Source organism: Aspergillus fumigatus, chromosome 8 (genome assembly GCF_000002655.1).
Source record: "Aspergillus fumigatus Af293 chromosome 8, whole genome shotgun sequence".
Taxonomy (NCBI): domain Eukaryota; kingdom Fungi; phylum Ascomycota; class Eurotiomycetes; order Eurotiales; family Aspergillaceae; genus Aspergillus; species Aspergillus fumigatus.
In genome coordinates this window covers 1,003,381-1,029,009 of record NC_007201.1, presented here as the reverse complement: position 1 = coordinate 1,029,009, position 25,629 = coordinate 1,003,381, and the positions used below count along the sequence as shown (strand labels likewise).

Below are 25,629 nucleotides of genomic sequence, written 5' to 3'. Positions count from 1 at the left end.
ATGGTACCATTTCCTCCAGATGGAGATGAGCTGAGGTGAGGTGACAGGTCATAATACAGGTATATTTTAGGTACCTGGATTCTTTCTGGCTGTTGCAATAATTCAGGGACTTGAACTTAGCATCAAATCGCAGAGTCGACTGTGACGGTAGAGATGCGCAGTTCCAAGCACTTGGGGCCACAAGCCAGGCACTAACTAAGTATCCGTACTCCGTCCGGAGAACTGCTAACTACGTACCCTCACCCACTCTACTCACTCCTACTAGCTTCTGGCTGACAACCTCATCCTCTCTCTTCCTGAGCCTCACCCTTCTCCGTCTCTACCCCTGTCATCTCTATTTTCCTTACTCTTCTCCTCGATAACTTTCATTAATTGCCTAATTGCGACGGTTTCCTTCCCTCGGAATCGTCTTCATCGCATAAATAGCCCCTTTTAACCCTGATCTGGCCAGAACTCGGGAGAGGGGATACCCAATTGCCAAGGCTGCCGGTTCCCCCCCCCCCCCAATCAACCAACCATCAGCCGGCCTTAGACTATCTAGATTACTCTTTCGGACTTGACAACCCCCTACGGACGGCTGGCTCGCCCTGACTGTTGATATACAAACTCGGCGTCACTTCCAGCCCGCGCCAAACCGTCGGAACCGCTTGAACATAGCCATTCTGTCGTCCTCGAGTTAGACGGCGCTCGCCCGGGGGCTTGAATCTAAAATGGGGTTCCTCGGGGTGTACAAAGCGGTCTACGACTACCAGCCTCAAGGCGAAGGTGAACTGGAGCTTCGCGAGGGTGATTTGCTCTACATTCTTGAGAAAAGCGTCGAAGACGATTGGTGGAAAGCGAAGAAGAAGGCCGAACGAGATGACGAGGATGAACCGGAGGGTCTTGTACCGAATAACTATGTCGAGGAGGTAAGCTATACTGTCATAGGACGCTTCATAGCCTAAGGATCTGGGGCATAGCGTCTGTCTGAGACTCTCGGGGCGTGCTTGGGGTGTTTCGTCATGCCGATCGTGGCTACCGCGGACACTTCTTTCTTCACAATGAGATGATGGATGTGCTAATGGACACTCATTCAAATTGTATAGGCTCCTGCGATCAGCCATGCAAAGGCACTGTACGACTATACACGCCAGACCGACGAAGAAGTCTCATTCTCCGAGGACGCGGAACTGGTGGTGTACGATACTTCCGATCCAGATTGGACATTAGTTGGTGTCAATGGCGATTTTGGTTTCGCCCCTGCAAACTACATCGAGGTTCAGGAGGGTGATACTTCCACCGCCCGGCCTTCTCTCCCTTCTCCTGCTGCTGTCGAGCCGTCCGCTCCGGCCCTTCCGCAACGCCCGGTCGAGGTACCGACACAGGAACCGGTCGCGCCCGCATCTACTCGCTCTCCGATTGACACGATACAGAACCCAGCGGCAGCAGCAATAGCGGATATCATTCATAAACAGCACGCATCACCCGTAGAATCCGAACCCTCCAGGGATATCCCGCCGCCACAAACCCAACGACCGTCTCAGCGACCAGAAGACAGCTATCAGAGGGAGCCCTCGCCGCCGCCTCCAACGTTACCGCAGCGACCTCCGTCGCAACAGATCTCTCCTCCAGTGGACCGGTACTCTCCGCCAGAACCCTCTCCTCCTCTACGCCCTCAGCATGCCACGGTGAGGGAGCAGGATGGCCAGGGCCATGTGCGGGAGTCTCCGCCATATAATCGAATCGGACAGTCGACACCTCGTTCCCCTTCCGGCTATCATCTGTACAATATCAATGAAATGGTTGAAGTTATGGGCAAGAGGAAGAAGATGCCAACGACATTGGGCATCAACATCGCGACTGGAACGATCTTTATCTCACCAGAAGGGGACGGCGACATGCAAGAATGGACTGCAGATAGACTCACCCATTACTCTATTGAAGGCAAGCATGTCTTCCTCGATCTGGTTCGGCCCAGCAAAAGCATTGATTTTCATGCTGGAGCCAAGGACACCGCTCGAGAGATTGTTTCCGCGCTGGGTGAAATTTCTGGGGCCTACCGTGCCGAGGGCCTGAAGGAAGTCATTGCAGCCGGCGCAGGAGGCGGCGGCAAGAAGAAGGGTCAAATTTTGTATGATTTCATGGCGCAGGGAGATGACGAGGTTACTGTGGCTGCCGGCGATGAGGTTGTCATTCTGGACGACACCAAATCCGAGGAATGGTGGATGGTGCGACGCATGAAGAATGGCAGAGAGGGTGTGGTACCAAGCAGCTACATCGAGATCACGGGCTTTGTTTCCAGTCAACCCACTGGCGTCGAGTCGGGCCTATCCACGGTAGAAAGGAATCGACTTGAAGAGACACGCCTGGCCAAGGAGGCGATGCGGAAATCGAGGACTGACTCGATAGATTCGCGGACCTCTGAGGTAAGCTGTACCGTTAAGCTGCCCTATCAAACGACAGTGACCCTGGTAAGAGAGAATACTGACAATCTCGAGCAGCACAAAAAACGTGACAGCAAGAGCGCCAGTAGGCCGAGTATGTCCTTTCCCCCGCTTTGCCTAACCCCATAATACTTTGAAATCCGCATCTAAACGAGATTACAGAACCGGATCCTACCAAGACAAGGCTGTGGACGGATCGTACCAAGTCTTTCACGGTCGAAGCGCAATTTATCGGCTTGCAAGATGGGAAGATCCACCTCCATAAGACCAACGGAGTCAAGATTGCTGTCCCCATTCCCAAGATGTCTATTGAGGACCTCGAATATGTGGAAAAGCTTACTGGCGTTTCTTTGGACGAAGACAAGCCTCTGTCTGATATTCGCCGCCGAGCCCAGAAATCGGAGCCGAAATCCGAGGCCAATCGCGCCGGTGCATCAGTTGGGCCCGAGTACGATTGGTTTGATTTCTTCCTAAAAGCCGGAGTTGGACCACATCAATGCGAGCGGTATGCCCAGAACTTTATCAAGGACTCCATGGATGAAGCGATTCTACCGGACATTACCTCTGAGAACCTGCGTACCCTTGGATTGAAGGAGGGTGACATTCTACGGGTTATGCGGCATCTGGACAATATGTTCGGCAGAACTGGGTCCAAGTCCAAGCTGCGCAATGTCAGCTTCGGTGGAGAAGAGGTCATCAGCAATGGGGAAGCTGGCTCTCCTGGCGGTCTTTTCTCCGGCCCTGGAGGGGTTCTACGCAACAACACCCGCAAGGGCAGGCCGGCACCCGCAGTCCAGACCGGTGATGTCGTTGATCCGAAGGCCTTCGAACAGAAGGAGGATGCACCCAACCCGCAGGAACGCACGGGAACTCCACCCGCTTCTGCTGCAGTTGAGAAACCGGTACAACGTGGCTTCGATGACGATGCTTGGGAGGTGAAGCAACCTAAACAGCCCGCGTCTTCGGCGCCGCCCTCTTCATCGCCACCACCGGCCACAGCACCCCCTGCTACAACCCAAGCTCCAGTGCAAAAACAACTTACTGGGGCAATGGCTGACCTATCCCTACTGCAAGCACCTCTGCAGCCAACTCCCGCACAACCGGCGCCCGCACCTACATCTCAGGCCTCTCAAGCTGCGTCATCCCCCGCTGCTATCCAGCCACAGCCGACTGCAGTGCCTGCTCCCCAGATGCAGCCCCAACAGACAGGTGCCACTCCTGGCTTTTTCACACAAGTGGCACAAATAGCACAGCAGCCCATGCAAACGGGGCCCCAGACATTCAGCCCCCAACAGACAGGCTTTCAGCAGGCATCGAGGCAGCGCCCACAACCCCCTCAGAATATGGCTCAGAGCTCGCTCCTCCCGCCGCCTCCACAGAGGCCGCTTTCTGCGCCACAGAACTTCCCCCAGCAACCAAGCACTTTTGGTCCACCTCCACTGCAACCACAACTGACCGGTCTTCCTCAACCTGGCCCACAGATCGCCCCGCCTGGCCAGAGTCTGGCGGAATTGAACCAGCAACGCTTCAATCCATCGCTCCAGCCGCAGCCAACCGGTTTCATGCCGCAAGGTCAGTTTGCAGGTGGCTTGGTGGCACAGCCCACTGGGTTCCAGCCACAGTCACAATTTGGCATTCAGCAACTTCAGCAACAGCAGACTGGCTTCCAGGGCCTTGCACCACAACCGACAGGCTTTGGAGGCTACCAACCGCAACTCCAGCCACAGCAGCCAATGCCGACAGGCATTAACTCGATACTTCCTCCGGCTCTTCAACCCCAACCTACCGGCATGAACGGTGCGAGCAGTATGCCTTATACTGTAACCTCCCCACCACCGGTCCCCCCTATTCCCCAACAGCCCACAGCCGCACCTTTGCAGCCACAGAAGACTGGACCACCTCCTCCCGTACGATTTGGGGTCAAGCATGATGCTCCCAAGAAGCTGACTCCCCAGCCAACCGGTTTGCGGGCTAACCTTGCACAAGCTAGTGAGTTCTCTCCATTGCCAAGACGTGCCATTCTCCCACCATTTGGTCAAGGCCACTGACTGTCTCTCCTTCTAGCTCCCACAAATCCGTTTGGCTTCTAAAAACTCGCGGTGTATATAATCTGATTTGTCCTGCGGCACATGACCATTGCTCTGCTATACATTATTTCCTGCTATTTCTTGCCAGCGGGATTGAATGCACCTTACGGATGATGTCTCTTGTTTCTGCTGAGCGTGATGCTGAGACGCGTACGGCCACTGGTTCATGGCATGTTACTCGATTCGACTCATCGAGCTCTGAAGCTCTGCTTCGGTATACCTATTACAGCCTCAGCGAGCTAGACTGTTTCGTTTTCTCATTTTCTCGTTTCCTTTCGTCTCACCCACCATCCAAGCCGCTTAGGTCCCTGCGTAATCTTGGAAGAGTAATATCCTTCCGTCTTCTTCTTGTTACCATTTCCATCCACAGACACAGCTCTTCTCCTGCACAGCTCGTCGTTGCGGCTGTTGGGTTCAATCTTGATACTGCTTGACACATACTTTGGTTAGGATTGTGCCTCTTGAGTTGTCTTGAACCTTAATCCCATCTGTGCTGATCCTCTTTTTGTGACTTACCCTTCCACGGTCTCATGTGATCTCCTTTGTCGTTTTGCCAATTTAATATGTACGGTACATAGCCTTGGTCTGAGAAATGAGATGTTCCCAAGTGTAAGCTCTAGCAGGGTATATGCAGCACCAGTACCTTATAGGTGGTTTTCTGATAGTACACTACAATGTGAACTAGAGAAAGCAAAAATAATTATAGGTTCATGTCAGAAGGTGGTTTCTCTGAGAGACGAGAAAAAAGAAATCCTCCCCGACAGGGAGTCGAACCCTGGTCTCCCGCGCTCGTTCTCATTGAGAGTGACAAGCGGAAATCATGACCGTTAGACCATCGAGGATCTGTTGGAAGAACCGGCAGATTCTTGGTTATATAACAAGAAGCTGTTCATGAATAAGTGAATTCCCAAAACTTCTAGAATGCTGACAGAGTGCTGACAGAGTGTTGGTAGAATGCTGGTAGAGGCGCGGTGCCTGACAACTCAGGCTCTGCGGCCGATAGTGGGGGTCAGCCGCCCAGAATAGCTTAGCGCGTGCTGACAGGAATCTTGGTCATCATCTAATAATTAAACATCAAATGCACGTCCCATTTGAATTGGTTGATTATCCATCACCTCTTGGCAAGTCAACCAGAATGAAACCCCACAGACCCATATGGAATTGCTCTGATCGAGCGGATTGACTTTTTCGCCTATACGTTATCCAAGCTACAGGGGTAATGAACTAATGACTGACTAACGCTGACAGCACTGTAGTATTTCTCAGTTAAAAAGCTTCCATCCTCGCTCCAGGGTGTTCTACAGCTTTCCTAACATTGTGCCCGTCAAGTATAAGTAGCTGGGGCTGTGATCGATGAAACTTCTTTTATCACTTTTGATTTGCATCGCAGCAGTCTTCCTCTCATACCAGTTCGCCTCTAATTCAGCTCACCTCGAAAGTCTAAGCGCTTCGCTCAGAGAACAACTCCCAATCGCCTTATCGCAGTACCTGCGAAGGAACAACATCATCGCCACCTCCTCCGTCCCTCCCCTCACACATACCGAGCCGATCATCCTCCCCCTCACCGATATGGCCGTCCCCCGCGCAATCCGTCAGGTCTTCCTGGCCATCGAAAAAGCCGAAGGCGCCGGCGCGCGCGTCCGCCGGTCCATCGGCACCCCCAAACTGCGCAACTTCAGCCCCTTCCTCATGCTGGATCACTTCACCATCGGCCGCGGCGCAGGTTTCCCTGACCACCCCCACCGCGGCCAGGAAACAATCACCTACCTGCTCTCAGGTGGCGTCGACCACGAAGATTTTGCCGGGAACAAAGGCACCATTGGCCCAGGCGACCTGCAATTCATGACCGCCGGCCGCGGCATCATGCACGCCGAGATGCCCCGCGAGAACCCCGACGGCAGCCCCAACGTCGGCTTGCAGCTGTGGGTTGACCTGCCCAAGGAGCTGAAGATGTGCGAGCCGCGGTACCGCGACCTCCGCGCGAGCGAGATCCCTGTCGTGGAGGTCGACGACGGCCGCGTCACGGTCAAGGTCATCTCGGGCCAGTCGCATGGAGTCGACTCTGTGCGCGACCTGGCGTACACTCCTGTCTGGTTGTTGGACATGACAATCCGGCCGGGCGGTCGCATCTCCCAGCCGCTGCCGGAGGGCTGGAATGCCTTTGCGTATACGCTCGCCGGGACGACCATCTTCGGCTCGAATGACGCCACGCGGGTCGTCAAGGAATTCCATAATGTCGTCTTTGACCAGGCGGGTGGTTATGTCGAGGCGTCGGTCCCGGATAACGCCGAGTCAGAGTCCCGCTTCATCCTCGTGGCCGGCCAGCCTCTGGATCAGAAAGTCGTGCAGTACGGGCCTTTTGTTCTCACCAGCCAGGAGGAGGTCTACCAGGCCATGCTCGACTACCAGACCGCATCGAATGGATTCGAACGAGTCCGTGGGTGGGAGAGCGAGATCGGCAAAAGAATGACCTACTAAGGTGAAATACAGCCTACCTATAGACTTGTGATGTATTTTGGTGTTTTATAGTTTGTATATATGATACTCCACGGATGGCGTTGAAGTTTTGTATGTTCTGAAATATGAATTCTGGCTCCTGGTTTTGGTTGCTAGCCGCATGCTACAGTAATGGTAGACAGAAAAATGAAGCTTACTGCTAACAGATAACAAAATACATATATAGAAAGATGTAGACAGTGTAGACTGGACTGACAGAAAAGAGAAAAAATTCCACGCTTGCACATGGCTCGACCGCCAAGGTTTTTGTGACGAACGAGGAAAGAGCATCACTAGCATCATCATCCACCATTCACTTGTGACAGAAGCTCCAGGAAATTGCTTTAAAGAGTATCAATCAGCGTTGGAGAAGAGGCACCTCAGGATGCACAAAATCCCATCATACCCAACTGGACATTCTGACCAACTGCCAGGCAATACGCCGTCTTCAGGAGAGCTAATTATTTGGCGAAATGCAGGTCATAGCCCAGCCATTTCCGTGCATTGACGCCTGCAACATCCAAACCAGGGGTACCGTATGTCAGGGGCGCAAAGAAGCAGAATCCCCAGATCGTCAAACTCAGAATGACCAGGGTCGCAACCCATCCAGCAATGAGCGACTGGCGACCCATTCGTTCCTTCGCCGTGACAAAATGACCGGCGCTACCATGGGCCTTGGACTTGCCAGTCGGATCATCTTCCTTTACAGCTCTAGCCACGGAGATCGGCTGCAAATTGAAAATGAATTCGATCAGGGCTCCTGCGACCATACAAGACGCGACGTGAGCCGGAAGGTAATGGTGGAGGAAACGCTGGCGACCCATCAGCCAGAAGGGGAAGTAGTGGGCAGCCCAGCAAAGGAACAAGAAGGCAGTGCTGTTGTACAGACGAGAACGAGCGCCACGGCCCCAAACTAGAAGGCAAGGTTAGATCGCAAGTCATTGTATGGACTGGAGCTTTCTTAATGCTTACTTTCTTCAAGAGCGTCGACTCCGCGGCGAAGGGACAGCTGATCAGCGCCGATGACCCCGACAAAGACAGCCAACAGACTGCTGGCAATCCACCACCCGATAGGATTACCCAGGAAATAAATCTGCTCTCTGGTGTCATTTTTGGTCCAGAAGCTGACACCTCGGAGTAGGAAGGGCCACTGGAAGGGCTCGCTGGCGTACGGATGGCTGCTGGTCAGAGCATTGTTATGGAAGAACATAGCCCGTTGCAGCTCAAGGTACTTGCGCCAGAAGGGGAGATGTTTGACCTGGCGCTCTTTCTTTATAGCACGGGGGCTGTTTTCTTCCAACGACTCGATTGTGTCCACGAACCAAAGATTGCTCGTCTGAAGGATATTTTTGTTGCCGTTGATCTCGGCTTGCTTAAAGGCCCACTCAGGAAGGGGGGTTGTATGGGTCCACATCGCGACGCGAGTGGGCACATGGATCAGCTTGAAATGGCTTGAGAGAGAGCGGAATTCCTGTTGAGGCTTGCCGTTCTCGATCTTGATCTCGAACAGCGTATCGTTGTGTCGCTCACCATTGGCCAATTCATGAGAAACGGTGGTGAACTCCTGGTTGGTAGGATAATAAGGCGACGCAACATCGTGCGTCAGCAGGATGGTGTCAGTACCGACGTGACGGAGCTGGACGATGTCGCCGTTCTTGACACTGTGGCCTTGCCTGTCGGTTTCAGGATAGGGAACAGAAGGCAGAATCTGCCAGTGATTGTTCGTGTCGTTGAATGGGTATCCTGTGACCTGCTGGCCCTGGCTGGAAATACGGCCGTCATCATAGCGGAGGGGATACTTCTCCCAGTGGCTGTGAAGAAACACCTTGGTGTCCTTGTGCCTGATAGTGATTGTGTCATAGTACTGAATGCCGATCGACTGCGCCGACATGAGGTTGTCACTGAGGGTTTCCTGGAACTCCGGGGTCATGAAATCATCGCCTGGCCCGGAGCGGGTGAGAATGGCGAAATGGACCTGGAACCAGAACAGGTAAAAGAAGAAAGGCACAATGATGAGGGCAAATGCGCGGGCAGCAAAGTGCTTAGTCCAATGGGCCATGCTGAGAGCTCCCGATGGGCGGTTGATATCCAACAAGTTCCACAGGTCAACCAAAACCGCAGCACCAATGGTGACAAATGTGAAAACACCGACATACTTCGTAGAGATAACGCAGCTGAGACTAACGCCCGTCAAGAGCAGCCACTTCCACCATTTACGGCCAAAGGGTTCATGACGCAGCTTGTAGAAGCGAACGTAGCACAGGATGCTTAGTGCCATGGATAGTACCAAGGAGGCATCCAGCAGAATCAGTCTGTCCTCTCCGACGTGGGCATTGTCAAACAGTACGAGACCGGCAGCCAACACGCAGGCCGGCAACGAATATCCGGATTCCCACATGATGAGGAAGACCACAGGGATGGTCAGAGCCCCCAGAGTGGCCGGCATTGCGCGGAGAGCGACATAAGGAACTTTGTTATCGATATAGGAGTCGCCGATGTTGTCGAACAAAAAGTGGCCATCGTAGCCAATCAGCCACCCCATGAAAGCGAAGAGCAATTTGCCAAATGGAGGGTGCACATCGAAGAAATAAGTTCTTTGTAAGTAGTACGAAGCGAACTGAGAGAATGAAGGCCCATGTCAGATTGTACAATTGCTGAATATGGAGGGACAGCTTCACTTACCTTGCCAAAATGCACCTCGTCAAATACCACTTCATTAGGGTAGGATATCTTATAGAACCGGGTGATGAAAGCCAGGATGGTGAGAACGACTAAGGCCAGCCTATAGTCCCATCCCGACTGGTTCGTGGAAGCCACGCTCGGCTTGGATGAAGACAAAGGAGAGGAGGCATCGTCCGAAGGCAATGGAGAGTAGGCCTCCTTTCTCCCGCCTCTCTTGCGAAGAGAGGACGAAGGAGATGAAGACATGACCAGAGGGAAAGTATACAACAAAAAAAAGGAGCTAAGAGAACGACAGTCAATCACCTAGATAAAGCTGGAATTGACAGATAAGATCAGCGAACCAAACTAGGACAGTGAAGATAAGCTCCAGGATCAGAGGATCGCCATTGAGCAATAACTTACAACGATGATCACGGAAAGCACATGGTAGTACGGAGTACAAGACAGTAGAACAGATGGTAGCGAGGCTTGGAAGAAGAGTGGGGGGGGTTGAAAATATGCTGTCGGCTACCTATATTAACGGGGGTCGGTTGTCCGTAAGCGGATTGCGTGTCATTATTCGGAGGACGCGCGGAACGGGACAAGACGTTGGTCCGAGCGTCAAATCTATGTATGGGTTGGATTATTTACAGAGTACCTTAGAGGTATTATGAGGCCGACAACATTGCTACCCTAGCAAACATGATGGATGATTTATCTTTATCATTGATGGGGTTTGTGCTAATTCCGATTAGCTATTGATCCCATTGTTGTGCTCGATCGCACGCAATCTGTTGTCCTAAACAAATGGATATCCTGCGAGACAGTGATGCAAGTCCCAACGCTCAAAAAAGGCCAGCAAATTGGATGGTATAATGTACAAAACCAGAAATATCAATAAGAAGAGAATCACTTGTCGTAAACAGTTGCCAGTCAGCGGTTTCACCAAATTTATTCCTCATCAGACAAATTCAGCAACTCCAACTCCGTCTTGACTAGAGATTGGAATTCTGCACGCGAGATGCCCGTGATTTTCGCAAGCCGAAATAGGCTTTTGATATTAGAGCTGATATGTTGTTTCACGCCGACTTCACATGCGGACTGATGCTCTGCTTCTTGTTCCAACTTTGCGACTGCCGCTTCGGACGCAGTCGACGACGTGGAAGACGGCCGAGGATGATCTAGCGACATTGCGGCGGTCTCGTCGGCAATTGTTCCATTGGCGTAGCCGTTCACCGATTCTTCCAAGCTTGAGTTATTCAACTGCTGCCGCAGCAAACTCGCCAGCATGTCTCCGTTCAACGAAGTTGGACCAACCTCCGATTGCTCCTCTGATGGGTCGTGGTTATCCATTGCCGGTTGCACATCAGCGTAGCGTGAAAAATACGACGCTTCGGACGTATCCTGGCGGTGGAGAGACGACAGTTGGTTAGGGGCAGGGGTCTTGACGGAAGGCGTTCGGCCAGGTGTAGCATCGTACCGAGCCCAATAACCATCGTCATCGTCCTCCTCATCGTTCTTCTCCTGGGTGTGTGGGGCGACCTTTTGATCCCGCTCTGCCTCTCTAAGAGCATCCTCCAACATTTGTTCCTTTGCCTGAGCGTTCGCCTCCCCGATTGAGAATGACCAGACCCCGTCGTTTTCGGCGCCGCCTTCATGGGGCATCAATTCAGCCACACGCCATCCGGGTCCACCTCCGTCCTGATCACTGCGACACCAGAGATATATAGCCTTCAAGCCGTATTCCGGTAACAGAATTCGCGAGTGCAATGTCTCCTCATCCACCCGTTTGTATGCAACATGAACTTCTTCTGGGAGTTCTATCTCCCCCGACACTGGGTGAGACTCGAAATCCGCGCCATCCACCAGCGCTTGAAGACGCTCTGCCTTTTCGGAATCCCAACATAGTAACCGCAACCATGACTCGGTCGGAGATGTAGAGACTGAACTGAGGATCTGAACACGCTGTCGGAGAATAGGTGATAAGAGGGGTAGAAGCACTGGCGGAGGGCGGGTCGAGACAAACGCTGTGGGAAGGCAAGCTAGGAGAGGAGGGAGCAAAGTATGAGGATCGGGGGGAGAGATAAGCTCAACCATGGTGCCCTTTGTAGGAATACCAACGTTATCCAACTAGAGATTCAGGATGGTTATTCTTGTTATGGTATAGGGCAACAAATTTTCAATAGTAATAGCAGACTCTTGGTTGGCGGTGAAGACTACAATAGCGGGGGGGGGGGGGGGGGGCATCAAACAAACGAAGCTGCGGAGAGGCATTCGAAGCGGAGAGAAGCTACATATATGTACAATCTTTCGGAGAAAGCTGGACAGCCAGAATCTGGGGAGTAGAGCCATTCCTCATAAGCCATAGATGAATACTTACTAAGATTAAGCTCCATATCATGAGACAGCTCCGCAGCTCCCTTCGCCCGAGCTGCAGCAAACGTGGGTCCTTTCTACGGGGAAGCTGCGGGGCCAAGGTCGGAGAAATGATAATGGCATATCAGATAGCCGAGTGACGGAGGAACTCAATTTGTCATTACAATTCCTCTTTGTTGGAATGTTAAGAAAAGAGGAATTGGCCACCGAGACACTCGGCATCCCTAGCGGAGGACCGGAGGATTCTTCATACAGTTTGACCGAATAGAGGGGACAGTGGGGTTCAGATTGATTGAAATGGTAGATATGAACGAAAGAAGTGTTAATCTAAGCGTAATTTAATAAAAGTCAGTAGTAAATGATTGAGCTTTCAGAGAGAAGGGGGAAAAATAATGATTAGGACGGGCATTGACAGGATATTCGAATATCAGAAATATACAAAAAAAAAAGACAATGACCAGTGCCGGGCTCGATCCGGCGACCTTATCGGTGTTAACGATACGTGATAACCAACTACACCAACCGGCCAATTGATAAATTAAGTGAGTCTCTTTGGTTCTAAGAGCAAGAAACAAGTTGAGGTCCAACTGGACAAAAACTACTACGAAACTTGCCTTATTATTACCACCGACTAGAGTTACCCGCATGCTCAAAACTTTGTCTGTTAGTCTGCCTAAAAACTAACTTGGGTGTATCGTTTCTTTCATCACGGACCTGATGAATCTCTCCGATTTCACTTCAGCATGATTTTTACCGCATACAGGCCCAAGGGGACGGAAGTAGTCTGCACAACCTTCCTATGTCGAAAGGTGCCTAAGACTTCAGCCTTCTCTCAGTAGCTCATGCTTCCACATTACCCAAAAGCGCCTCTCTCTCTCTTTTGCAACTCCATGCGCTTTGTAAGGTGCGAATTATGTGACCATATCATCTCTTGCCTGCGAGGACGATCGATTGGGCCGATACCAGCTTGCTTGAGATACATTTCTTGGTCAGTGAAGCGTCTGACATCTTCTCCAGCTCCTTGTGTGACAGGTGCCTGTTGACCGGGGGTGGGGCACGATCAGGGCTTGTTTGGCACTCCAGCTGTGCAATTCGGTTAGTGTTCGAATCTCGCTTGTTGTTGTTGTCTGGTTGGACTAGGCCGGAAGGAAAGATACCATGGTGGTTGTATTTAGTTCTCCACGAACGAACAACCCTGTTCCATTCGATCCATAAGATAACTCACCTTGTCCCGTATCAATATGAGTATACCAGGAAAGGGGTGTGGAAATCCGAAGTGATGTAGTGAGTTAAAAATAGGCCACCTGGTGCATACTCAGGCACAACGCCATCTACCCAAACTGACAATACAACAATATGTATACCCAAGATCCTACTCCGTCAGATCAGGAGACCTCCTCGATATGTAGCGTATTCTTCAACTCCCGCGCCTTCTCTGTGCCTGCAACGCCACCCACGATCGCATTCTCCCCGTCAAAGTACTTCGCAATCTCCTCCAACGGCGTGTTGCGCGTCTCGATGTAGAAAAACCAAACTACCGTCAACTCCACGCCCAGCCACACGCAGTAGAAGATATAGTACTTCCACCCGAGGTTCTCCAGCGCAATGGGGTTAATGTATTGGTTGAAGAACACTGCAGACCGTCAGTACAGAACTCATACACGACGTCGGAACCACTTACAAGCAAGATCAATGCAGAGCCACATCACCGTCATTCCCTTAGCCCGGATACTGTAAGGAAGAATCTCCACCGTGTACCCTACCAGAAGACCCGACCATGCGATATTATAGAACACATAGTACAGGTAAATCATCGCAATCACGGCATTGGCCGCATTGTGATTCCCTGCGATGGCATACCGCGCCGAGCAGATCGTCCAGACTACGAACGCCACCAACATGCCCGCCGTCGAGACCAGGAAAAGCTTGCGCCGTCCGATCTTGTCCACAAAGAAACACATCGTCAGCGCCACAATCATATTCAAGATCTGGAGACAGCCATTGATCAGGTTCTGCTGCACGGAGCTGGTATATCCGATCGAGGTCAAGATTTTGGCAATATAATAAGACACCAGACCGTTGCCAGACCACTGCGAGAAGAATCCTGCAGTAATGCAGATGATAAGACGGTGCCGGTTGCCCTTGGTGCGGACCAGCTCCATCCAGCTGCTGCTCTCAAATTCCTTCTCAAGGCGAATAGTCTCCTTGATCTCTTGCATTTCCAGTTGAACAACCTCGTCCTGTTGATTTCCATTTGCGTGACAGTCGGCCAGCACCTTCAGTGCCTGCTCATCCTTACCCTTGTAGATCAGGAAGCGGGGTGACTCGGGCACGAACCAGACGAAGACGATCTGGAGGATCGACGGGGCAGCCTGGACAACAGTCGGTGCTCTCCAGGACCAGTTACTATCGATGTTGTTGGTGCCGAAAGTCAGCCAGGCGGCGACGATCGCGCCAAGGTACCATGTAGCTATCGCAGGTTAGCGGTCAGCTGGCAAATCACGGCAACCTGTCCTTACTGTTGTAGATGGTAGTAAAGATGGCGCGATGCTGGGTGTGCACCAGTTCCGTAATCAGCAAAGGAGAAGCTCCATGAGCGATGGCTACTCCGAATCCGATCAAAAACCGCGCAGCCAGGAACATGCCATAGTTGGCACTAATACTCTGGAGAACGACACCCAGGATCCTAATACGGTCAGGACGATGTACCCCAAGACAACTACTTCGATCGCGTACATGATGAGGCAACCGATCAAGATTCCCATTCTCCGCCCTAGGATATCAGCTGTATAGGGCACAGCGGGCAACGCCGCAAGCGAACCAAGAGACATGATTGCATTGAGAATGCCCAACATTGAGCCTTCGGGATGTTTGAAATACTCTTGCCAGTGAGGAAGAGTCTGCAATCCATTCATCATCGACCCGTCGTAGCCATTGGTTGCCTACCGGAGGATATCAGTGCTGTCCATGAAATGAATTGCAAGGAAAACATACGGCAGTCAGGACAACAAACATCAGACAGATATAGGTTTTTCTCATCCCAGGATCCTTGTACCAGGTCACTCTGGGGAACTGCCGTCCGGCAAGCTCAAAGGTAGAGGACGAAGGCATGGTGAATGAAGATTTCTGTGATCTTCCCTCTGTCAGTGATATCCCCTCTGTTTGTAGGCAATCTCCCACTTCGTATCAACTCTGAGCTCTCACGAAATCGAACGATCATCGTCGGTGGGACGGGCGATCTTAAGAGCAGCCGTCTACGAAGGGAATCTTCTATGATAGCAACCGTCTATGAGGGCTTTCTACCGGTAATTTTCCCATCGATTAAGCCTGTTCAACCAAAACACCCCTGTTCGGTCCAAATGCTCCAGGCATCGCTGTCTGTTGTGGATAAACCAACGCCGACATGGGAAATATCGCTGTGGAGAAGTGACTATGAAGCTGCGGCCGACTCATACCGTTTTAGTTCCCAGATGATATCAGGATAAATCCATGCCCAAGACGCCAAAGGCGAACCACCGGGCCATACATTCAACCGCCAATTCCGCAGTTGACTCCACAATACGATGGATTTACCCAAACGGATGCCAGGGGACACTTCATTAACCAGGGAAGAAGATGGTGACTTCAGGCTAATTGAATGAAGGGGTAATATAAGAGAAAGGTGGGTGGCCAAGTCGCAGGATCAGTGCCGGGGGAATCAACCAATATGACGACGGCAGGGAGGATAGTCCGGGGTGCCAGAACCGCAAGCCAGTACCCGTCTAGTCCCCATGCGGAGGAGGCCAAGACCCTAAAACCGCCACCTGTGCTCTGGACTTCTAGCACCACTAGGCCAACCTTGCCAAGGGACGTCGAAAGCAAATGTTCGGCTTAGATTGGGATCATTCGACCATAACAGTGTTCAGGCATCCTGTAGGTCCCGGGGGGTAAATTTCTTCGTCAGATTGTGGGATCACTATTGGACGGTTATCGCGCCACTGCCATACAAGGGGATTGGATGCAGTTTAAGAAAGTTGCTTGATGGGAGATAAGCAGCAGCCTTCACCGGGTTAAGAAAGAGGCTTCGGTGGCTGCACGCCTTAATCTTGCGAAAGCGTTCATGTCTACTGCTGTATCCATATCCGTGGGTATCGCCTTGGCTGCTAAATGAGGCTTCTTCGATCGCTTCTTTTTCTTGTTGATCATGCTGTCTCAGTCATCCCCGGAGCTGGCAAGGATGCTATTCCGCTCTGCCATCTCCTCCAGCAGGATCCCTATGACGATCGAGGCCGCCTCATCCATGCTCTAATAGCCATCCTAACCCCGGTCCCACGTCGCATTATCGTAGGAACCTGTCGAGTAGGCGTGGATTGCTTCCATAATATCGAAGCTAGGGAGAGAATGGTCGGATGTAAGAACCTTATAGGCGAAGTAAAAAAGTCGTTTTTTCGTAGCGAATTGGAGCGTTCTGTCATCGCGGAAATGACTTCTTCTGGACATGCAGGAACAAGGTTCAAAGACTCCATATCTCGGTATTTGGAAGCATACGACGCCGACAATAAGATTCCAGAACTTCACCCACCTCAGTTCGGTGCGGGAGAACACACGGATCTTTAACATTCGCCTGTCATTTCTGTCTTCGGAGAGATGTATCATCGACTAGGAGCTGGTCCTTCGCCTCGTTGTTTGGGGACCTAATTAAAAATATTCTGCCTCAATGAGAGAGATGTGCCGTGGGACATGGTGAGTTCGAACCGTCACGAGACAGTCCCCTGAAAGCATCAATGCGAGATTCGATCATGTAAATGGCGTTCTGCAGTATGGAGTTGCATTCATTTGATCTCCAAAATCAGGATATCAATCCTGGTTTGATTACAACCCTTTTCGAATACGGGGTAAGCTGCCTCTCTGATATCTTGCTTGTGTTCGTACCCGGTCACCGCTTTTCCAATACAGACAGTTACCATAGGCGAGATATTCCAGATTTTTACTAAAGATGAGCTTCTATCGATTTCAAAATGCATGTTTCTCTTTTTCTGTGTATGAAATGCTTCCCTTCGCTTAGTAATTATGTCACTGCGAGGTACATTATAAGGAGAGTGCAATGGGCATATCATATAATCAATTCTTAAGCAAAGCCATTGAGGTGAAAAAAACGCAAGAAGAAAAAAAAAAATTATGACCAGTGCCGGGCTCGATCCGGCGACCTTATCGGTGTTAACGATACGTGATAACCAACTACACCAACCAGCCAATTGTTGGAAAAATCTTCGAATCTCTAACCATACAGTCGGAGCCTAATCCAGATCGGTTGCCTTGTTAGATAACGATATTATCCCCGCAACTCCGTGCAATGATGTGTATAAATTGATTCAGTGGTTTATCGTTAGAACATGATTTTACTCCTCGCTATGAGAATGCTCCCACTGAACGGTTACTTGGCTGTTCAGAGACTAATACCTCAGGTTTTGTAATAAGCCAGCTAGCCGTTTGTACTCTGATATCACTACAAGTCCATGTATCTGGAGCCTTCACATATGAATGACAGGATCACTTATAACAGTTACCGTCGCCATTTATCGTCATTTGTCTGGTATGACATCGTCTACTGGCGCCTTGCGGAGGACGCGAGTGACTTTGAAGGTAGAGTCCTCAAGCACATTAATATGCCATTTTGACGGCAGCAGCACTAGAAGAAAGCTTTTCAATTCAATTTTTCGATCAGTGTGGTTCACTGTGCAGAAAAAAAGGGGGAAGAACCCTTCACATGACAAATGTTGATGACTTGTTTAAGGCATGCCTTGCTAGAATAGAAACCCTGACCTCGGGGTTACCCATACACTGGTGCATGAACTACAGTAATATGAAGAGATAACAAAGACAAATAATCTAGCAGAGTGGGGGGGAGTTTTTGTTATTTAATGTGTGTCGTGTGCATAAGGAAAATCAGGTATTTGTTCATATCTAACATATCGAACATGGGCGTGGCTCCTGATGCGTATATCTTCCCTGATACGCCCTGAAAGCGCATTTTATCATTATATATTATCCATGCTAACCCCACCTATCGGCGCATACGTACAGAAGCACAAGTGCTTGACACGAATGGAGTTGCAGTAAAATAGGAGTAAGACCATTCAAATTACAGTGACTTACTAGTAAAGCATCTATGTGGTTATTCAAAGGTATCTGAATTCTGCTTCAGTTGCAATAGGTTCTATCATGCAAGGCACACCAACCTTCATGCATGTACTTTCCGTATTTTCATTCAAACACTGGCACTCTCCCAACAGCACATTCCCCCAATTCTATTAAGCACATTATAAGGCTGGAGTATATAGTACAGTCTCTGGGGGTGCTGCTGTCATGTAGTAAAACCTCCCACGCCCAAGTCAGTTGCAGGCATAAGTCACCAACACCCCAGCTGTGGCGCTGTCATAGATAATAGGGCAAGCGTCAATATGAAATTCAGCCCAATTAAAGACCCGAATCATCTCTTCATTGCGCCGATTACCAGATAGAAGGTACAACAACCCAATCTATGCTCGACCAACTCGCATCGCCTCTTACACCGTAGTAGACAGCGTCGGACTATATTCCGTCTCTCTACCCGACGAAGTCGCTCATAGTATAAAACAGCCGCACAAGGATCTCACTCCTCACAATATCTATGTGGCAGGTTTCAAATGAAATATAATAACACAAAAAACGAATCGACTTCACTTACGGAAGTGAGAAGAGAAAAAAGATGACCAGTGCCGGGTTCGATCCGGCGACCTTATCGGTGTTAACGATACGTGATAACCAACTACACCAACCGGCCAACTGTTAAGAAAGATCAAAAATTTTGTTTCCATGTACCAGAGCAAAGATTACCCGCTTTCGGAATTCGAGAAAATGACGCAAGGTGGAGAGGCAATTTAGTCCACATGCTTTATATGCCATCACGAAGTTAACCATCCAGCTCCAGTCCCAACTCACTCTCACGGTCCAGCACAGTACCCTCCAAGTTTTCAAGAAGCAATGATTCTAAGCATTCTAACTAAGGCATTAAGGCATCGAAGGGTATATATGCAAGTGGGGGCTGAAAAAAAAAGAGAACAACAAGTGACCAGTGCCGGGCTCGATCCGGCGACCTTATCGGTGTTAACGATACGTGATAACCAACTACACCAACCGGCCAACTGTTGAAGAAACTTATCCTTTATTTGGATACAAAAATTCTAATACGCATCGCGAGACACTGCGAGAGTACATCGAGCACATGATCACTTCATTACTTCCCCGGAGCTGCTTCATGTCCAAGGTCAGCCGTGGGGACACCAAAATATTCCCAAAGCCGAGAAGCCTTTGGTAGCCTACCATCCCTCGTCATACATGCTTACTCCAATGTAAACTTGTCTATCCAGAGTCAACGTACATTGCCATGAGCATCTACAAAAGCTCACGTGAGATACGTCAGACAACCTCGCCTTACACACGCTCAGAATCATTGGTATACGATACGACGTATGCTACCTGCGGAAACCAGTGACGCAAACCAGAATCCAATATGTAGTAGCTAGACACAGGTCCCAATCCTAACAGCGTGAGAATCATGTAGGTCACATGACCCTATCTTAATCCTAGGTAATGAGGTACAATGTTGCACCACGGATAAGGTAATGCTTTACGGAGTTGGCATGGGTTCGATCCAGTTGTTTGACATAGAGTGAAAATGCATAGATGGACAGTCCGACAGCGATGAGTATCAACGGAGACGCAAGTATCCCCGTCGAGTCAACGACAACACTCATTGATCAACATTGATATAGGAGCATTCTGTTGAAGAGGCGAGTACAAAGGTCAAGGGTTCTCTTTCTTGGGTTTTACTCGGTACATCTGCCTGTAAGCACGAATTACCAGCATGTTCGCCGACAGATAGAACCGAATGGAATTTTAATACATGCTAGGATTTTACTCCTAAGCAAAACGTAAGCTCTCCATAGTTAAAATCAACTCCTATGTTTAAAAGCCAAGGCCAGCGGAGTCGAGGCTTTAACGTAGCGATGGAGAACTCTCTTCGATGATCTTCGAAAAGCGGGGAGTAACACCTACCTAGAGCTTAATAATGCTTGAATCAATGGCGAGAGCACTTCCAGCAGCATTCTAGTAATGCACTCGCCTTTGATGTTTTCGGGCGATACATGACTCACGAGTACTACTGTCCAATCCTGCAACGTTACATGGTAGTACAAAATATTGATAAGCACCGAGGTCTAGAGTTCTCAGATGCCAGGAAGAAAAAAAAAAAAAAGAAAATAAAATAAATTTATATTCCATCCAATAGTCGAGGAGTGCATCCCGCCTTTCTATCCCCATTGTACTCTTCCTATACCCGCTGCACCATGAGGGTCTTTTGAGTAACTCAGCAGTTCCATTCAGAAAGCAATAGCCAATGTGCATGTGCACACAATGACAGAACGATGTCATCCAGTCGATGACTCCAGTGCGGAGAAGATGACATCCGCCCCCGATACGGTAAAAGAGGCGGCCCTTCTCGTTGTCACAGAAGGACAGCCCAATATACAGAATGTCTCCGAGGAAGAATATACAGCAATGGAAAGACGCATTCGACTCAAAGTAGACATGCGTCTTTGTACTATCGCCGGGATCCTATGCAGTCTTAACCTACTTGACTCGGGCATTCTGTCATCCGCATCGGTCACAAGCATGTTCGAGGATCTTGACTTGCGAGGGTCGCGGTATTCGGTCTCTATCTTCATCTTTACGATTGCAAGTGTCGTCGCTCAGCTGCCTTGCACCGTTGCCGTGCGCTTGGTTGGCCCTCGCGTCTGGTTTGCCCTGATCACCTTCTGCTTCGGACTGATCACACTCTGCACCGCATTCATCCAGAATTGGAAGCAGATGATTGCATTGCGTGTACTTCTGGGATTTGCCATGTCCGGTATATACCCAGGGTTGACATATTTGATCAGTACCTGGTACACACGCACAGAGCAGCAACTGCGCTTTGCATTTCTGCAGTCCGGAGAGGTCCTTGCACTAGCCACGGGCACTATCGTCAACTACGCTCTGAACCGGTTGGACGGCAAAGCAGGGTTACGAGGTTGGAGATGGATGTTCCTTGTCCAAGGGCTCATCACCTGTGTCCTTGGCATTATCACCTACTGGTGGATGGTAGATTTTCCGGAGCAGTCGCACAGAAGCTTCTGCTTCCTGTCGAAGACGGAGGCCAAGGTGGCAGCGCAACGTATCCAGACGGATCGTGACGATGTCGTGCCCGAACCATTTTCCTGGCGCAAAATCCTCGTCAATTTCCTTGACCCCAAACTATACGGATTCGCTTGCTTGTTCTTCCTGCTCAACCTCGTCTCAACTTCTCTCAATTACTTTCTCCCCATCATTCTCCAGTCAGGGATGGGGTTTTCAAGCAGCCAGTCGATTCTGCTCTCGACGCCGGTAAGTTTGGCCTGTCACGAAGTCCACGACTATCCCACCTAACCCGCTTCTAGCCATACTACTGGTCTGTCATCCCAGTCCTCATCACCTCTTTCATCAGCGACAACTATCGTGTCCGCGGGCCGCTCATCACATTCAACGCGCTGTGCGTGGTAGTTGGGTTCCTGATGTTCGGTCTCCCATCCTCTACCGAGGTTGCCGTCCGGTACATCGGCACGTTCCTAGCAACAGGCGCATACGTCTCCAACTGGGCCGCCCTGAGCGCCTTCATGGCCAACAATGTCGTCGGGCAGTGGAAAAGGGCCACCACTGCGGCTGCAGTGGCCGCCTGCAATGGGCTGGGCGGGGTGGCGGGGAGTTATATCGTCCGGCAGCAGGAGGCGCCACAGTATACCACAGCCGTCTGGGTGTCTATCGGGTAGGATATCTTGTTAGCTTAGCTGAAAAAAAAGCATTTGCTAATCTGTGTTGTTGTTGTATAGGTCTCATATCCTCATGATCGTCATCGTGTGTGTGTTCGCGATCTGCTTCTATCGATGCAACAAGCAAGCAGCTCGGGGGCGGAGAGTCATTCAAAATAAGGTATGCGATGCTCTCATAGACTGGCTTGGTCTTTCGCCGCTAACTAATCCGTCAGGTTGGATTCCGATATACCTATTGATCATCTCCATCTCGTCAATAGTGCTATAGATGATAGACTGTCAGCCATCACATTTTACTTGAAATAGACCTCGAACAACTGCAGATTCTGTCTTTCTCAAAGCAAGATCGCTCCAATAATAGTTCTCCACACTATCCTCTGAATATCCTGGCTTGAATACATGCATGCATACATCAACATGGTGCCCGTGGGGTATATGGTAAGTAAGCAAGGGCACCGTGCAAAGAAACCTGGTCCATATTAAATATCGCGTAGAAGTCAAAAAAAGTTAACCAGCCAAGTGAATTTCGGACCAAGGGGAGAAACGGGATGTAGCTCATTCAGTTCACACGATCTCTCTGCTCCAATTTCCCAACCAGCCGTTTCATTGCCGTCCATTCGTCCGAGGGCACCTCCTCAGGAGTACCACTCAGGCCCTTTCCTACCTCAAAGACCGTGATTACACCATCCAATCCACCTGTTGCTAGCCGTTTGCCCTCGCGTTCTTCCCATGCCACCTTGTTAAGGCTTCGCGTCAAGATACCGCCACGGCCTCGAGTTGGCGTGGTCCGCACGACTGGGACTTCGGTGTCCGAGCAGAGATCCCAGACCTCCAGATTGCCAGCTCCATCGACGAGAGAGAAGACTCCGGGGCGGTGAGGCGACCACCGGGCGTCGTAGACAACATCCTCCCGGTTCAGATCGAGGATAGGTGAGACGACTTGCGTGGTTGCAATGGCAGCCGAGGTTGCGGGGGCGGTGGTAGCAGGTGGCCGCACACGCCACAACTTGACGCTCCAGTCGAGACTAGAGCTTAACATCAGATCGCCTAGATCAACCGGGCCCTTCGCGGGATGGAAGGCAGTCGACATGACCGGCGCGGCATGGCCACGGTACGCGAGACGTTGGTCAGTGCCAGCCTTGGCCCCGGCTCGATCGTAGCGATGACAAGGATAAATGCCTCCTTCTTCGGTGCCGACGATGAAAAAGGTTGGGTCCGATTGGGGGAACGACATGGTTGTGGGCGCCAGGTCCTCTGTTTTGGACGGTGGAGGTGTGGAGAGCTCGAGGTATTCTTGGGGTTGGGAAAGCATGTCAACAGTCCATCCGCAGACAACGCCGTCTGTGGACGCGGTCAAGATATTGTGCGCGTTTTGGGTGCCTATGATTGAGATGCTGTACACGGGGTGCGTATGCCCTGAGCCAGTCAGGGGTGTCTTTTGCACAGGGGCACCACCACCGGCCCGGGACGATCGCGTATCCCAAAGCAAAACCTGCCCAGAGTACGATCCTCCGACAATGAGGTTGGGATGGAACGGGGAGAATTTGGCCGTCAAGATATCCGAAGTTGAATGGAACACATACTCAGGGCGAGAGTGCAAGTGTTGGTTCCAAACCTGGACTAGGCCATCCGGTTCATGAGGAGCAGAGGGGTTCTTTGTGTACGCTGCCAGAACTAGTTCGGGAAACTGGAAAGTAAGTCAGTCCTGTAAAAATATCTTCATTGGTAAAGGGGCGACCGACCTTCGGAGAGAAACTCAAATCACTGATCATGCGTTTCTTGCTCCATCGCTCGTCGAAGAACTGGCAAACCTCCCTAATGCTCTTGCGCTTTCGTCCATGTTCGTCATCTTCTTCCAGATCGCCATCAACCCCGCCAAGCTCGTAGTCCGCGAGCACGTCGTACTCTTCATCTAGAGCACGCTCAATTACTTTCGCAGAACGCTCAACGAAGTCGAGGAAGTCCTCCGAAGAAGTGACGGCCTTCAGTTCGTCCTCGTCGAGAGTACGTAAAGGATAACGTAGGTTAGCCTGGGCACTAGGCCCACCAGCAGCCTGCTGTTGGGTGGCCTGCAATTCCTCTTCAATTTCCCTGCGAAGCTTCCTTCGAATTTCCTCATCGTGTTCCCGGTCGCTCTTGCTTAGGCGTTTGCTTGGTCCAGTACCATCGTCAAACTCTCCAGTTTCTGACTCCGAGTCCAGCGAGTCTGTTTGGCGTTGCTTTGAATCATCCGTTTGCACTCCTTTGCTGTATGTAACGACTTCTCGTTTAGGTTCAGGGGCAGGCGCAGGTTCAGTAGAGGCAACAAAGGGGTCAGTCGCGTCAGTCTGAACGGCGATTGACTGTGAAAGCGGTCTCGTAGCAGAATTGAAAGCTTCAGCGTTATCTCCGCTCAACTGGCTAGCACTCAGTACTGAGTTCGGCCTGCTGCCTTTTCGTGAGGGGCCGTCTGCATGGCTGACAGAGGCCGATCCTGGGCGATCAACAAGGCGAGCGATCAGGTCATCGAGCTCAGCTCTGCTATCTGAGCGACTCGGCACAGGCGACACGACCTTCGCGGACGGTACGTCAGTATCTGGCTTATGTATTTCATGCTCGTGGCTAGGATAGCATACCTCTGAAGCATCTCCTCCGGTGCTGGCCCGACTCTGGGAGAATTCCTTCTGTCGTAGCTCTCTTTGGCGCCTCAGCTCCGCCAGCTTAGCCCTTTTGGCTAGAATTTCAGCTTTACGTTGTTGCACGGATGACATGACGAATTGATTGAGTGCAGAGGTCGAATTGGGGGAGTTCCATCCAGGCCCTCTACGAATTGATTATCATTATTTACATGCGGCTTCGCGTTCCGCAGATACTCCGTATCCCGTACACCGTCCCCCACGCAGAAGGAAGGCCGGGTTGGCGGATGACATAAGCGTAGAAAGGGCCGACGGTCCGGAAAAACTCGCGAACAAGGTCTTCGCCTTGACAAGCCTCTTGTATAGGTATCTCCGTCCGTTTGCCTGCCATTGACAGTCGATACCCTTTGAAACGGTTGCTCGGTATTCGGCCCGCTGTTCAATCTTTCATTTGAATCCTTCTGGTCGCCGCTTCGGGAGACAGGATCTTCTTAAAATGGCCTCACAGGGTGTTAACGTGAGTGTCCGCCAGCACCCATTGTCGATTCCTCGCCCATCGATACTGACATGAGTCCGTTGTACTACAGGTTCTGCGCTACTCGGCTCTCGTTGCCGGTCTCATTTATGGCGTCTACCACCAGAACTCTATCACAGCTCAAGCCAAGCAAGCAGAGGCCGATCGTGAATATGCTCGACAGGAACGCTTGATCCAGCAGGCCAAGGCAGAGTGGAAGAAGAAGACGGCGCCCAAGGACACCAAGGCAGAGAGTGGGGGTAGGTTCTGAGAATCAGTCGCTCAAAGACCCATCACGGTTATCTGGTCTTTGACTGGCAGCATCATGTGCGATGTCACGCTAACTGGGTTGCTACAGTCATTACGGATCCCGAGGACAGCCGGTTCGACCTGGAGGCCTTCCTGAAGATGAAAGCTGGGGAGCTATAGATTCGATCCTTGAGGATACTGAAATATAGAATGATTGGCGATTTTTCCTCCTTGCGAAGACTGTACCTCCTTTGGTACAAAGAAAGATGGCTCGGGTCCGCCCCGAATATGTATTATTGTTTGGTCTAATTCCCACTTTCGTGTTGCGAGCGAAAGGAATGATTT

The 25,629-nt window shown here is 50.8% G+C and overlaps 7 protein-coding genes and 5 non-coding genes across 12 annotated transcripts; 3 read left to right on the top strand and 9 right to left on the bottom strand.

Moving 5' to 3' along the window:
• Nucleotides 1-21: 21 nt before the first annotated feature.
• AFUA_8G04520 (cytoskeletal protein-binding protein SLA1) lies at nt 22-5,350 on the top strand. The gene is made up of 5 exons (XM_077805307.1): nt 22-908; nt 1,086-2,405; nt 2,481-2,517; nt 2,586-4,412; nt 4,488-5,350. Exons 1-5 carry the CDS (start codon nt 711-713, stop codon nt 4,511-4,513), a joined length of 3,408 nt encoding a protein of 1,135 aa, XP_077661435.1. The 5' UTR covers nt 22-710; the 3' UTR covers nt 4,514-5,350.
• tD(GUC)8 lies at nt 5,264-5,352 on the bottom strand. The gene is given in 2 exon segments: nt 5,264-5,298; nt 5,316-5,352. It is a non-coding gene (tRNA).
• A 727-nt stretch (nt 5,353-6,079) lies between these two features.
• AFUA_8G04510 (pirin family protein) lies at nt 6,080-6,988 on the top strand (the record flags this gene model as incomplete). The annotated part of the gene is made up of 1 exon (XM_742165.1): nt 6,080-6,988. The coding sequence occupies one exon, from the start codon at nt 6,080-6,082 to the stop codon at nt 6,986-6,988; it is 909 nt and encodes a 302-aa protein (XP_747258.1).
• Nucleotides 6,989-7,467: 479 nt separating this feature from the next.
• Nucleotides 7,468-10,245, bottom strand: pmt4 (dolichyl-phosphate-mannose-protein mannosyltransferase; the record flags this gene model as incomplete). The annotated part of the gene is made up of 4 exons (XM_742164.2): nt 10,091-10,245; nt 9,689-10,001; nt 7,979-9,623; nt 7,468-7,919 (listed from the first exon to the last, which is right to left on the bottom strand). The coding sequence occupies exons 2-4, from the start codon at nt 9,932-9,934 to the stop codon at nt 7,468-7,470; spliced, it is 2,343 nt and encodes a 780-aa protein (XP_747257.1). The 5' UTR covers nt 9,935-10,001; nt 10,091-10,245.
• Nucleotides 10,246-10,339: 94 nt separating this feature from the next.
• AFUA_8G04490 (uncharacterized protein) lies at nt 10,340-12,296 on the bottom strand. The gene is made up of 2 exons (XM_742163.2): nt 12,048-12,296; nt 10,340-11,797 (listed from the first exon to the last, which is right to left on the bottom strand). The coding sequence occupies exons 1-2, from the start codon at nt 12,066-12,068 to the stop codon at nt 10,619-10,621; spliced, it is 1,200 nt and encodes a 399-aa protein (XP_747256.2). The 5' UTR covers nt 12,069-12,296; the 3' UTR covers nt 10,340-10,618.
• Nucleotides 12,297-12,497: 201 nt separating this feature from the next.
• On the bottom strand, nt 12,498-12,571 carry tV(AAC)6. The gene has a single exon. It is a non-coding gene (tRNA).
• An 18-nt stretch (nt 12,572-12,589) lies between these two features.
• Nucleotides 12,590-17,128, bottom strand: AFUA_8G04480 (sugar porter family MFS transporter). The gene is made up of 6 exons (XM_077805306.1): nt 15,038-17,128; nt 14,780-14,985; nt 14,563-14,729; nt 13,725-14,513; nt 13,201-13,676; nt 12,590-13,126 (listed from the first exon to the last, which is right to left on the bottom strand). Exons 1-5 carry the CDS (start codon nt 15,152-15,154, stop codon nt 13,429-13,431), a joined length of 1,527 nt encoding a protein of 508 aa, XP_077661434.1. The 5' UTR covers nt 15,155-17,128; the 3' UTR covers nt 12,590-13,126; nt 13,201-13,428.
• Nucleotides 17,129-17,201: 73 nt separating this feature from the next.
• tV(AAC)5 lies at nt 17,202-17,275 on the bottom strand. The gene has a single exon. It is a non-coding gene (tRNA).
• Nucleotides 17,276-18,771: 1,496 nt separating this feature from the next.
• tV(AAC)4 lies at nt 18,772-18,845 on the bottom strand. The gene has a single exon. It is a non-coding gene (tRNA).
• A 285-nt stretch (nt 18,846-19,130) lies between these two features.
• On the bottom strand, nt 19,131-19,204 carry tV(AAC)3. Its single transcript has one exon. It is a non-coding gene (tRNA).
• Nucleotides 19,205-20,206: 1,002 nt separating this feature from the next.
• Nucleotides 20,207-22,145, top strand: AFUA_8G04470 (putative MFS transporter; the record flags this gene model as incomplete). Its single annotated transcript, XM_742161.2, has 4 exons — nt 20,207-21,484; nt 21,538-21,902; nt 21,967-22,066; nt 22,122-22,145. Exons 1-4 carry the CDS (start codon nt 20,477-20,479, stop codon nt 22,143-22,145), a joined length of 1,497 nt encoding a protein of 498 aa, XP_747254.2. The 5' UTR covers nt 20,207-20,476.
• A 320-nt stretch (nt 22,146-22,465) lies between these two features.
• AFUA_8G04460 (uncharacterized protein) lies at nt 22,466-25,154 on the bottom strand (the record flags this gene model as incomplete). Its single annotated transcript, XM_077805305.1, has 3 exons — nt 24,522-25,154; nt 23,649-24,458; nt 22,466-23,593 (listed from the first exon to the last, which is right to left on the bottom strand). The coding sequence occupies exons 1-3, from the start codon at nt 24,654-24,656 to the stop codon at nt 22,466-22,468; spliced, it is 2,073 nt and encodes a 690-aa protein (XP_077661433.1). The 5' UTR covers nt 24,657-25,154.
• Between the last annotated feature and the right edge of the window lie 475 nt (nt 25,155-25,629).

Excerpts from the sequence above, each read along its gene's own strand:
- AFUA_8G04520 (XM_077805307.1), top strand. The coding sequence starts at position 711 with ATGGGGTTCCTCGGGGTGTACAAAGCGGTCTACGACTACCAGCCTCAA. Across the intron at positions 909-1,085 it reads CGAATAACTATGTCGAGGAG|GCTCCTGCGATCAGCCATGC; the intron begins GTAAGCTATACT and ends CAAATTGTATAG. Across the intron at positions 2,406-2,480 it reads TAGATTCGCGGACCTCTGAG|CACAAAAAACGTGACAGCAA; the intron begins GTAAGCTGTACC and ends AATCTCGAGCAG.
- AFUA_8G04490 (XM_742163.2), bottom strand. The coding sequence starts at position 12,068 with ATGATATGGAGCTTAATCTTA. Across the intron at positions 11,798-12,047 it reads TGATATGGAGCTTAATCTTA|TTGGATAACGTTGGTATTCC; the intron begins GTAAGTATTCAT and ends CTGAATCTCTAG.
- AFUA_8G04480 (XM_077805306.1), bottom strand. The coding sequence starts at position 15,154 with ATGCCTTCGTCCTCTACCTTTGAGCTTGCCGGACGGCAGTTCCCCAGA. Across the intron at positions 14,986-15,037 it reads TGTTTGTTGTCCTGACTGCC|GCAACCAATGGCTACGACGG; the intron begins GTATGTTTTCCT and ends ATCCTCCGGTAG. Across the intron at positions 13,677-13,724 it reads GCTCTGCATTGATCTTGCTT|TGTTCTTCAACCAATACATT; the intron begins GTAAGTGGTTCC and ends GACGGTCTGCAG.